The sequence below is a fragment of the Onychomys torridus genome, chromosome 4, assembly GCF_903995425.1.
Source record: "Onychomys torridus chromosome 4, mOncTor1.1, whole genome shotgun sequence".
NCBI lineage: Eukaryota > Metazoa > Chordata > Mammalia > Rodentia > Cricetidae > Onychomys > Onychomys torridus.
Genome location: NC_050446.1, coordinates 60,298,454 through 60,310,949, shown reverse-complemented (window position 1 = coordinate 60,310,949; position 12,496 = coordinate 60,298,454). Strand labels below are relative to the sequence as shown.

The following is a 12,496-nucleotide window of genomic DNA, read 5'->3' as shown; positions in this document are numbered from 1 at the left end:
AGATGGCCAAACTGAGTTCTCTGAAACAATAAGCATGATTAATTCATATTTCTAATGTCTTTGTATGAGCAGAATTATTTTTCATTTGTTCCGTAAACCTCACAATGTCTACATATTTTGTCACAATGTCACATACACACACACACACACACACACACACACACACACACACACACACACATGCATCTCACACAAAAACTAGGCTCCTGCGGTCTCTTGTTGAAAGCAGGTGCAGCTTCTCATACATACTTGACCTGCATGGTGCATACTCAACAGTCTTGGTTCCATCCTGAAGAAAGCAAGTTCCAACAGGCTCTCTCTCCTGCTTCATCTCGGTCCTCCAGTGGTACAATGGAGCACAAGCCTAAAAACAAAGGTGTGGTCCATGATACAGGAATCTTCTGAAAAGTTAATAATCCATTTATCTACGCTAACTCAGAATGCAATAGCAAGAACTATGCTCTGCTTTCTAAGAGTGAATAAATATTTTTAAAGAAGTGTTTTTTCTCTACATAGTGGTGGCACATACCTCTAATCCCACCACTAGGGAGACAGAGGCAGGTGGATCTCTGTGAGTTCAAGGTCAACCTGGTCTACAGAGTGAATCCCAAGACAGCCAGTGATGCACAGAAAAACCTGTCTTGAAAACTTTTTTTTTAATGTAAAGAAAAGGTTTTTGTCAGATTCTTCTGTCCCTTCTAAGCCTCTTAGTTAAGATCAGGAATAGATTTTTGGAAGACTATGCTTGGAGTCTACATTTGTGTTTTAAAAGTCAGCAAAGCTCTTGTTTCAAGTAGCATTGTTTCTAGGTGCTGTGTGTTGGACTTTAAGGTCACAGGTTGAGTCAATTTCTGAACTACATCACATCCCTGTGCTTGCAGGAGATACCCTTAAGTTATACAGCAAGTAGTAAGAGTAATAAACAAACAAAAAATACCCTGCCGTGCTTCTTCTATGTACTTTCCAAATAAACTTCCCAAAGGTCCAATTTCAATATCTCATAGAAGTGGTAGAATAATGAATTTTATAATTTTTTTGGTTGTGAGCCTAGCCTCTAACAGCTGAGCCATCTCTCTAGCCCAGAATAATGAATTTTAATGGCATACAAAACTTGCAAAAGTTTAACATTTTTAAGCTGCTAAAAGAAAGCTCAGCATACTTCTATAATAACTTTTTAACTCTGACCTTGGACTATTTCACATCCACTCTGGTGGAATTAAAAGACAAGAGCCATTACTTCTCTGCAGATCCCGGACTCTGCAGAGTGGATGAGTAGTGTGTTGAACTTGCTTTTGCTTCATCCATCTTTCTGCCTCACACACCTCTTCTCCTACTAGCCTTCCGCTCTAAGTGCTGACACTTGACATGCATCCTAATGTCCTACTGAAACCTCAACTCTTTAACAGATTTCCCCTAACACCCCATCATCACATTTAAAAAATGGTAAGTAAAAATGAAATAATTAAAGAGGACTCTCTGAGAAAATGAAATTAAAAGTGAACACTGAATTAAAGGAGATGACTGAATAAGAACTGACAAAACACCCTCCAGGTAGAAGGAACATAAACACTAGGTACTGTTGAAATGGAAGAAACTACGTATGATTTTTATGGAAGAAATAAACCGAAAGACAAGTGTCACTGATATATTTAAATGAATTGAAGTAACACAGAAAAACACCCTAGAACCTTGTGCTGACTAGTTTTTATGCCAACTTGACAAGCTCTAGAGTCATTTTGGAAGAGGGAAACTCAACAGAAAAAAAAAAAAAAATGCCCTCACCAAATCAGCGTGTGGAGCATCTTCTTGATTAAAGATTGATATGGGAGGACACAGATAAGGGTGGGGTCAACCCTGGGTTGGTGATCTTGCCATGAGCAGCACCCCTCTATGGCTTCTGCCTCTAGTTCTTACCCTGACTTCCTTGGATAATGGACTATAAAGTAGAACTGGAAACTGGAATAAACCTTCTCCTCCAGTTGCTCATGGTCATGGTGTTTTATCACAGTAATAGAAACCCCCACCACAGTAAACCTGACTGTAGGAGCACATACACGCCAGTTTGATCAACTTCAGAGATAGAAAGCTGCTCTACTGTTTTAATCAAAAGGGTGAAGTGCTGATCCCCGTAAGTCTTGCTACACAGAACAGGTTGAGGTTGGGGCATGAGGAAGCTGACCGATGAGAAGACATTTGCATTGGCCTGCATGAGCAACGGTGGCGGTCCACCTGCAGAGCAGACGACGAAGATGGACAGCTATCAGTAGATCTCTTTGGAGGTGGATATATTTTCACAGGGATCACGGATAGGTAGAGTGGGAAGCCATACCTCTCAACACGTCAGAGAAGTCATCCAGGAAAAAGTTACCACTGCTTGTTTGTTCATGTTCTTTGATAGAGGGTAACAAGAATCCCATTTTGACCATATTCATTCAGAGTGGTCTGTTAACCAGACAGCTAAGAATGGCAGATAGATCATTTAAGATAGTGCCTTTAAAGATTTAGGACCAACTAATAGCTAGAGATATCGATTTGGAGATTAGGATGTACAGTTTGTGTTCACAGACATGGAAGAAGAAAGGAGCCTCTAGGTAAATGGTTTAGCTAGAGAAAACAATGGAGCCTTTAGTAATGCTCAGAAACACCCCAACATTTAGGAACTGAAGAAGAATCGTTACTGAGACATCAAAAAAGCGAGCCAGACCGGGCGGTGGTGGCACACGCCTTTAATCCTAGCACTCGGGAGGCAGAGGCAGGTGGATCTCTGTGAGTTCGAGGCCAGCCTGGTCTACAGAGTGAGATCCAGGACAGGCACCAAAACTACACAGAGAAACCGTGTCTCAAAAAAAAAAAAAAAAATTGAGCCAGGTAGTAGGGAATAAAACATGAACACGTGGTGTCACATAAACCCCAAAACAGAAAACAGTCGTAAGTCTAAGCTTGGCATGGAGGCATGTGCCTGTAATCTCAGAATGTGGAAGGTAAAGGCTAGAAGACTTTGAGTTCAAAGACAGCCCTACTACAGAGTGAGATCATGTCTCAAAGCAGGCATGGGGTGGCCAAAAAGTGTGTGGGGAGGAGAGAGAGTGCAGAAATGGCTCAGAAATGGTTGCTCCTTGAGATGACCGAGGTTAGGTCCCCAGCACCCACATGGCAGCTAACAACTGTCTGCAGCTCCAGTAACAGGGGATCTGATGCCTTTTTCTGGCCTCTGTTGGCATGGCATGTATGTAGTGAAGAGACATACAAGCAGGCAAAACACCCACACCCACAAAATAAAATTGACTTAATATTTTTTTAAAAGGTGTGTGAGAGAACAGGACTGACTTTGTTCAATGTGCTGAGGGGTAAGAAGATAAGAATTAAGTATCCATGCAGAAAATAACACAGTATGGTAACAAACATTTGAATAACCTTGAAGTCTGAGTGACCTTGGTTTGGCCTTCTCCTGCCTGGCTCACATTACTGGGAGGATAACATTAGGAATGGAGGCGGTTCATGTTCAAAGGACATTCTAAACAACTGTTTGGGCAGAGGGATAGAACTGTAGCAGAATGGAAGACTAGTGGGTTGTTTGCACCTTTTTGTTTGTTTTGTTTTGTTTATTGGTTTTTTGTTTGTTTTGTAGTTAAAAAAAAATACGAAAGCATTTGATGAGCTGAAAGCATTCTATTCCTAAATGTGATGGACAGAAATAAACTGGCAGGGAGTACCATGGAGCAGGAAGAAATAAACAGTATAGGTCAGAGGGCAGAAGAAGCAGGAGCCCCATCTCTGGAGAGCAAGAGTGATAGCATGCTCACACGGTCAGCCTGGGATCAGAGCTGGTCTTTCAAGATACCTTGTGCCCTTGGCCAGACCCACTTGAACATACAAAACTTCCCGTGCCACATTAACTGGCCCCACTCACCTGAGGTAAATCCTAAAGACTTACCAAGATTTTATCCTGCTTTGACCTCACAGAAGCTCCTAACCACTGGTGGGACTTGAACTCCAATGGGTCATCTTTGGCAAAATCTCGATTACCTGGAAAAATTGTTATGAATGGTCAGAAACAAAATAGACTGTTCTTAGTACAAGAAAATTCATTTCTATCCAGCCAGATTTAGAATAGTGTATGTAGGGGTGGGGGGAGGAAGGAGGACATGCCCTTAGTCACTCAGGAGGCAGAGAGGCAGAGGCAGGTGGACCTTTGTGAGTTCAAAGCCTTCCTGGTCTACACAGTGAGTTCTAGGACAGCCAGAGCTACATAGTGAGACCCTGTCTCAAAAAAAAAGAAAAAAAAAAAAAAAGAATAGTGTTTCTTTGATTAGTCAAACACTTTGACTACATTGCAGTTATCTCTTGTTTTTTACGGAGCTTGGGAATGTTAGCTAGTCATAAAAATCTGAGGAGCTGGAGAGATGGCTCAGTGGCTAAAAGTCCCTGCTGCTCTTACAGAGTATTAGGGTCTCAGTTCTCAGGACCCACTTAGCAGCCCACAACCATCTGGAACTCCAGTCCCAGAACACCCTCTTTTGGTGTCCATGAACCCTGCACACACATTGAGCACATACATACATGCAGGCAAACAATACATATAAATTTGAAATTAAATCTTTAAAAAAAAGAAGAAAATTGCATGATGCCTTGTAAATGTCTCAAGTTTGCTATTAACACGATCAATTATCATATTGCAGATGTGCAGACCTGATTGTAAACCAGGTGTTTCAATTAGTTAAATTGCTAGATAACTCTAACAAACACTGTGACTACCCATTATGTTCCCGGGTAATCCTGCTATAGCATAAAGATGTGTGTGAATATCAAATCACATGCAATTCTTATGCACAAGGTAGTAAAAGAGTAAGTGGCCCATGACTTCACATGTATGTACGTGTACACACACACACACACACACACACACACACACACACACACACACAAATAAAGGTGTATGTAAAGACGGGTCTAAATGCCACAAAGAAACAACCTCTGCTAATATTTTTGGCTTCTATCCTAAAAAATGCTTTCATGAATGTAAGGCATAAATCTTCTGCCATAAACAGGTATTTCAAGCAAAATATCTAAGACACACTAAAATTATTACTGAAATACATATGTACCTTTTCCCCTCCAAACAATCAATGATGGTAAATCTCTGGCATCATCTTCATTATCTTCAATACTGTGCAATAACCTGTTCCATGACCATATAATAGTTTAATGACGCCTTTGTATCTCTTACTGTTTCCGGTGTAGGGCTATTTCAATCTTATTTATGAAACTTTCATATACCCTCAAGTCACATGTATGGGTTCTTCCACTACACATAGGAATCTCAACAAAGCCTATCGCTGGGGTCTAGGACACAGGTCCATGGCTAACGTAGGGTGATAAAACCTCTGAGAGCATGGCACACTACTGAGTATTATCCATCCTAATGGACATGCTTCTACCAAAGCCCCAAGATATGCCTGTTATGATATGTAAGTGTTTCCTTCCTGCTGTCTTCAGGCCATGGGACTAGGCAGTCTTATTTCTACACACAGCCTTCGTAGTCAAGGCTCATTTGCCTGGAAAACCTCAATACTTCTGTTGCTACCTAAAAATCCAGCTGATATTCATTCATGACCTAATGCATGATGCCATGGTTTCTTATAGAAACACATGTCTAATACAATACAATTATGAGACCCTATGAATACAGTTGTACAGTACCAAGAAAGGAATGCCTTCTAAACCGGCAGTTCTAAACCTATGGGTCACAACCCCTTGGCTCACATATCAGATATTTACATTATGATTCCTAACAGTAATAAGATTGCAGTTATGAAGTAGCAATGACATAATTTTATAGTTAGGGGTCACCAAACATGAGGAACTATATTAAAGGGTCACAGCATTAGGAAAGTTGAGAATCACTTTTCTAGTCCAAGAGAAAGTTTTGTGCAAAGGAATGGAAGAGTAGGTAATCCTGGACTTATAAGAATATTAAGGGTTGTTCTCTACAATTAGGGGAGGAAAAGCGAGGAACACAGTTGTCAAGGGCCTTTCTGCTATGCTGAGAATGGCCTCCCAGGGATCATCCAAGTACCCTCTGTGCTAAGTCATTTTTCTTCAATTATTTTAGTCCTGGTGGTTTGGAAGATGTTTCCTCTTTGTAAAATATTATTTAATCACTCTGCTTTCCAAAACTATCGTAAATGTTTTCTCAGCAAATGTGCTGTGCTCTAAGCTGGCGTACAGTAGCATGAACTGCTGCTGTGTATGGTCAAGTAGCAAGACTCGCCACAGCCACTATGGTCTAACTCTTTCTTTAAAAAACAAAGCAACAGGGGCTGGAGAGGTGGCTTGGTGGTTAAGAGCATTTAACTTAACTGCTCTTCCTGAGGACCCGAGTTCAATTCCCAGCACCCACATGGCAGCTCACAACTGTCTGTAACTCCAGTTCCAGGGGATCCAACACTCTCATACAGACATATATGTAGGCAAAACGCCAATGCAAATGAAATAAAAGTAAATAATAAAATAAATACAAAACAAAGCAACGGCCTGGTGGTGGTGGCGCACACCTTTAATCCCAGCACTCTAGAGGCAGAGGCAGGCAGATCTCTGAGGTTTGAGGCCAGCCTGGTCTACAGCGTTCCAGGACAGCCACGGCTACAAGGAGAAACCCTGTCAACCCTGTCTTGAACCTCCTTCCCCACAAACAAAGTACAAACAGATGTAGAAATGGCTCAAAGGACCCAAGTTCAGCTCACAGCCTCAGAGCATCCAATGACCTTTGAGGGCACCTGCATACACATGGCACAGACATTCAAAATTGCATATAACTAAAAAATAAATGTTTGAAAACAGTATAGAAATAAGATCAAAATAAAATGGAATAGAAAATACCTTCTCCTACACCTTTCAAAGTCTCCAGCCACCTGCCATCCCTGGGTGATGGACAAAGAAGGACTAGATCCTTCTAGTGGACAACCTCAGTGGGTTCCTGGGAGGCACCTTGCTCTTGCTCCAAGGCCTTCTCTCTTGGAATCTGGAACCTGGAAACTCCAGGCAGCTCTATCCCTGACCCTGCCGACCACCTAGAAGAGCTAAAACTCTTCCTGAGCCTGACTGCCAAGCACAACATGGATGATGTGGTACTGGTAGACTCCAGGCAGCTGCTGTCTACTGCCTCACCCCCACCAGGCAGAGATCATCAAGTAATGAGTCACCCATGGAACATGGAAGACGACATCAGCCTGTTGTGGAAATCTCCAGGTGCATATGCAGCACCCCTTGTTTGAGGGAAGAATATGTGCCCCAATGTAAGGGCAAGCTCCTGGAGCCCCTCTTCCTTTTTGATGAGGATAGGAGCCAGAGCTGCTGCTTGTTCATCTGGGACAGCCGACGGTAATAGATGCTACTGTTTCGAGTGTGTGGGTATCCTGGTGGGCCCTGGGACCTCAGAGTGAATCCATGCATACCGTGGCCTGTGGGGTTTGCTTTCTCTGTCTGCCTTTCTCTTGAAAAGGCCGAGGAAGCAGCGTCACCGCCACCAGCTGAAGGCCTTCGATGACCTGGATGGGGCAAGCCCTGTGGAGATGTACACAGCAGTGCCTGTGTGGAAGAGAGCCAGTGCCGGTGCTGACCCCTTTAGGGAACATTGAGAAAGAGCTAAAGAGTTTGGGATTTGGGGAAAGTGGATCTGGTTTTGAAAGGGGGAAGATTGAAGAACTTGGAAGCTTGTCACAAACATCGTGAGGAGAAGTGTGTAGGGATGGGGATCCTGTGACCTTGATTATGGCTCTATGCAACCCCAACTCTACTTCCGTGACCACTGCCCTAGCTGGTATCAGTCCTACAGTACGCACGACCACACCCAGGGAGTTTGCACCCCTCCCCCTGGATGTTTGTGGGAATCTGCTGATGACTGAGGATGACCAAGCCACAGCAGCCTGCTTCCTTGACATAGAGGCTGTGGGGAGGTGGTGGCTCATGCCTTTAATCCCAGCACCCAGGAGGCAAAGGCAGGCGGATCTCTGTGAGTTCAAGGCCAGCCTGGTCTACAGAGTGAGATCCAGGAAAGGTGCAAAGCTACACAGAGAAACGCTGTCTCAAAAAACAAAAAACAAAAGCAAAAAACAAACGACATAGAGGCTGTGACCTCCAGGGTGTCAGCAGAGTCTTTCAGAAGCAAAGCTACACAGAGAAACCCTGTCTCGAAAAACAAAAAACAAAAGACATAGAGGCTGTGACCTCCAGGGTGTCAGCAGAGTCTTTCAGAATGCTGTGCGGGTCGGGTGCGGCCCTACAGCCCAAGGGTGAAGAGTAATCATGCGGCCCTGACACCAGAAGAGGGACAGGCCCTGCAATCCCAAATCAGTACCAGAGCCAAGCAGGAACCCAGAGACTGGACTCTCTGGTGAAGAACCACCTTTCCCCGCTACTAGAGTACTTCAAATATTTTTCTCAGAACTCACTTCCTCTTTACAATTGAATCATACAATGAAAAGGGAGGCTTTCCTAGAACCACATGGGGCAACCTTCCTCCTATGGCCTTTTGCCTCTGCAGAGTTTTTTTCCATTTGCCTGCTTGCTTGCTTTCAGGGTTCTCCTGTTTGATTCCTATGATACAGATGCCTCCATGCAGCTCACTGTGAGGGTGGGAGGTACCCACTGTCATGCACAAAATCCTGATGGAATAGCTCGCAGTGCATCCCAAAAGCATTTGTGTTCCTGTTGTGATGTTTAATATATATTATAGGATTGGAAGAAGAAGAAGAAGAAGTAGAAGAAGGAGGAGGAGGAGGAGGAGGAGGAGGAGGAGGAGGAGAAGGAAGGGAAGGAAAGGAAGGAAGGAAGGAAGGAAGGAAGGAAGGAAGGAAGGAAGGAAGGAAGGAAGGAAGACAGAGAAAAAGAAAAAGAAAATATCTATCATAATGACTCTCAGGGACCAGTCTCTGGATACGGGATTAATGAAAACTAGAAAAGGTCATAGAAAATACATGCAAATTTTATGTATCTGTCAACAAGTATAAAATCCATAGTTCTTTTCCATATGAAAAACTATTTACCACTTAGTGAGAACAAATCAACAATCAGAAGGCTTTTGTTTGTTTGTTTGTTTGTTTGTTTTTTAAAGCATCAGACATGAAACATGTGGGTTCTTTTTATGAAAGCAGAAATTTTAAAAACTAATTTAAGGCAAGTATGGTGATGCAAGCCTGTAATCACAGCACCCAGGACACAGAGGCAGATAAATCATGAGTTCGAAGCCTGCCTGTTCAGCTTACATAGCAAGTAGACCCCTGTGGTGGTTTGAAGGAAAATGGCCTTTAAAGAGAGCAGCACTAATGGGAGGTGTGGCCTTAGAGGTGTAAGTGTGGTGTTGGAGGAAGTGTGTCACTGTGGAGTTGGGCTGAGGGCTCATAGATGCTTAAGATATCACCCAGTGTCTCAGACCACTTCCTGTTGCCTTCTGATCAAGATGCAGCTAGCAACATATCGGCCTGCAAGCTGCCATGCTTCAGCCATGATGATAATCAAGGACTAACCTCTGCAACTGTAAGCAGTCACCTCAACTAAATGTTTGCATCACCATGCCTGCCTTAAATTAGTTTTTAAAATTTCTGCTAAATGTTTTCCTTTATAACAGCTACTATGGTCATGGTGTCTTCTTCACAGCAATAGAAACCCTAAGTCAACTCCTATCTTTAAAAATTAAAAAAAAATTTTTTTGAATAGTAGAAGGCCAGTTTCCTGAGTGTACTGGTTCTCAGCCTTCCTAATGCTTCAATCCTTTAATACAGTTTCTCATGTTGTGGTGACCCTCCCCCCAAAACAAAATTACTTTTGTTGCTACTTCATAACTGTAATTTTGCTACTGTTATGAATCACAATGTAAATATTTTTGGAGAGAGAGGTCTGTCAACAGGGTCATGACCCACAAGTTGAAAACCACTGCCTTAGGGGAAGTGGTACTTCATGGAGGGCACTCCTTTCAAAAATGGCCTTGGGGAGTCTCTGAAACTGAGAATTGTTCGGAATCAGCAGCCATGCCTTAAAGCACCGTGTGACTAAATTGTTTTAGTCATGCATCTGGAGAGATGGTGCAGAGGTTTAAAACTCTGGCTGCTCTTCCAGAGGATCCCAGTGATTCCTAGCACCCACACATTGGTCACAACCATCAGTATCTCCAGTTCCAGGGGATCCAACGCCCTCTTCTGACCTCCACAGGCACTGCACAGACATACATGCAGACAAAACACTCAAACACATAAAATAAAAATAAATAAATCTTTAAAAACTTTTCAGTTGCATCACTAAACACAACTGATATAATGCACTGGCCTATATTGACACCTAAAATTAAGTCAATCATCATAAAAATACACACACACACACACACACACACACACACACACACACACACACACCATCTACTGCATTCACTGCTTCCAGTGTCAACAGTCACAACTTCAAATCACCATCTACTCAAGAAGCTTGCTCTAAAGGAAGTTTGTCTTCACTAATCAGAATTTTCTTTGCAGAGCCCAAGTCCTAAAATGCCAGATTTGCACATCAGACAGTGGCTTCACTGAAAGGAAGTGTGAATAGAGTGGGTGGGAGGAAGAAGGAAAGGCTTCTCTCCAAACAAACCCACAAGCAGCTCATTCAGGACCTGGCTGGAGCTGGCAGCCATTCTAGGACACAAGAGGGAAGTAAATATTTTGAGTCACAGCCCTGAAGTCACCGTTTTCGTTATGCTGGACCGCCCAGACTGCTGCACTGAGGAGCTACACTTGAAAAGGAAACAGAACTCAGACCAGGGGGTCTGGGACTGGAAGAAATGCTTTTTGTTTGTTGTTTGTTTTTGTTGTTTGTTTTTGTTTTACCTCAAACACCACTTCACCTCAAGACTGTAAAGATTTCTGTCCATAATTACAAAATTTGTTGGACAATTCACTTGTATTATCCCAAAACTACAGAGGATAGGGTATAGCAGCACACCTTTAATCCCAGCACTCAGGAGGAGACAGAGGTAGGTGGATCTCTGTGAGTTCGAAACCAGCCTGGTCTACAGAGCTAGTCCAGGAGAGCCAAAGCAGTTATACAGAAACCCTGTCTCGAAAAGAATAAATAAAATAAATATAATCATGACACAGATCACTAGAAACTTGAAAATTAAACTCCAATTTTCTTCAAGCTTCCAAAATTTGTTATTTACACCTAACCAAACTCCCACGATGAAATGGTAAGGGCAGAAGCAATGAGCAGCGCACACCATCCCGCCCCTGTGAGCACCTAACACTTAGTTCCTTGGTCTTCTCTTTCCGAGTATTTCACAAAGTACTGCCAGACAGTTGGCCTTCAGCTGCTGGAAAACTGGAATATAATTCACATAATGCTCAATCTGAAGACGAAGATGCACTGCTACCCTAAAGCTAAGTGTTTTGTCTCTTCTTTTTATGCCTAAAGAACAACTTTTAGAACAGAATTATACCACTCTTTTTAAAAGAGAAATGCTGAAATAGTAAAAAGAAATAAGAGTAAACTTTTACTTAGAAGTTAAATGTGGTTTTAGTCATTCGGGTCCTATTCTTTACTATGGCTTTTATGAATAATGAGATGGTTTAGGTCTTTAGAGAATTTGTTGGTTTTTGCTTGTTTGCTAGAATAAGTTATTAAAACAATGTCATCCCACATTAATCCTCGAATAAAACAAACACTTTAAAAACCTCCTTAAGCAGGTTTTCACCCCCAAATACCACTTCAACTCAGATATTACTAAAAATAAATCTGGTTGGAAGAAAAATCTCTCAATTGAATTTATTATTTATGTGAAACTTCAGGTCAGAGGAAGAAATCTCTTTGATCATACATTAAACCTTCTGTCTAAATGCTAGGAAGGCAACTGTTAATGAGACACAAGGCCTCTGCTGGTGCAGAAACACAGATGTGGAAGCAATGTGGCTGACATCTGTCACTCTGTTCATCACCAGGGTGGATTCCAGGGAATCTGGCCGGCTAGGTGCATGTCCCCTCCCTCCCTCAGACCCTCTGTGTGTCCCTCCCTAAGCTGCAAGCTGTTACTAATTTCCACAGAACTATCTGGAAACATTGTTTACCTAGGACAGCTGTCCTCTAAAGGTAAACAAGAGGAGTCAGCAAAGCAGATCCGGAAGACAGGCGTTTTCTGGGTACCAGCATTGTTTATTTATAGTTACTCAGACCCTCCCCCTTCATCCCACCAGCAATCTCCGAGCTTCTGCAGGAAACAGCACAAAGAATAAGGCCTGTGGGACAGCGCTGCTCTCTCAATGGCGGATTGTTTCCGTCTAGTGTTGGGGAGGAAGGGATTTGAAAGCGCCAAACAGTTTCAAACAAAATCTCTTTACTGGAGATTTCAAAAGAAAAAAATCAAATCAACCCCAGTCTTGAAGAATAGATATGAGTCGGACCAAACCGTGAGTAAAAGGAGGATTTTAAAGGGATCGTGTGAAATCGGTTTGTCAAATGTTACAGA

General features: G+C 42.6%; 1 protein-coding gene across 1 annotated transcript in view; it reads right to left on the bottom strand.

Moving 5' to 3' along the window:
* Itgav (integrin subunit alpha V) overlaps positions 1–12,496 on the bottom strand; it is an 80,326-nt gene that overhangs the window by 53,648 nt on the left and 14,182 nt on the right. Inside the window, exons 3-4 of the mRNA XM_036186638.1 lie at positions 3,935–4,026; positions 250–364 (exon numbers count right to left, since the gene is read on the bottom strand). Coding sequence (XP_036042531.1) covers positions 250–364; positions 3,935–4,026 — 207 coding nt within the window. The remainder of the gene's footprint in view (positions 1–249; positions 365–3,934; positions 4,027–12,496) is intronic.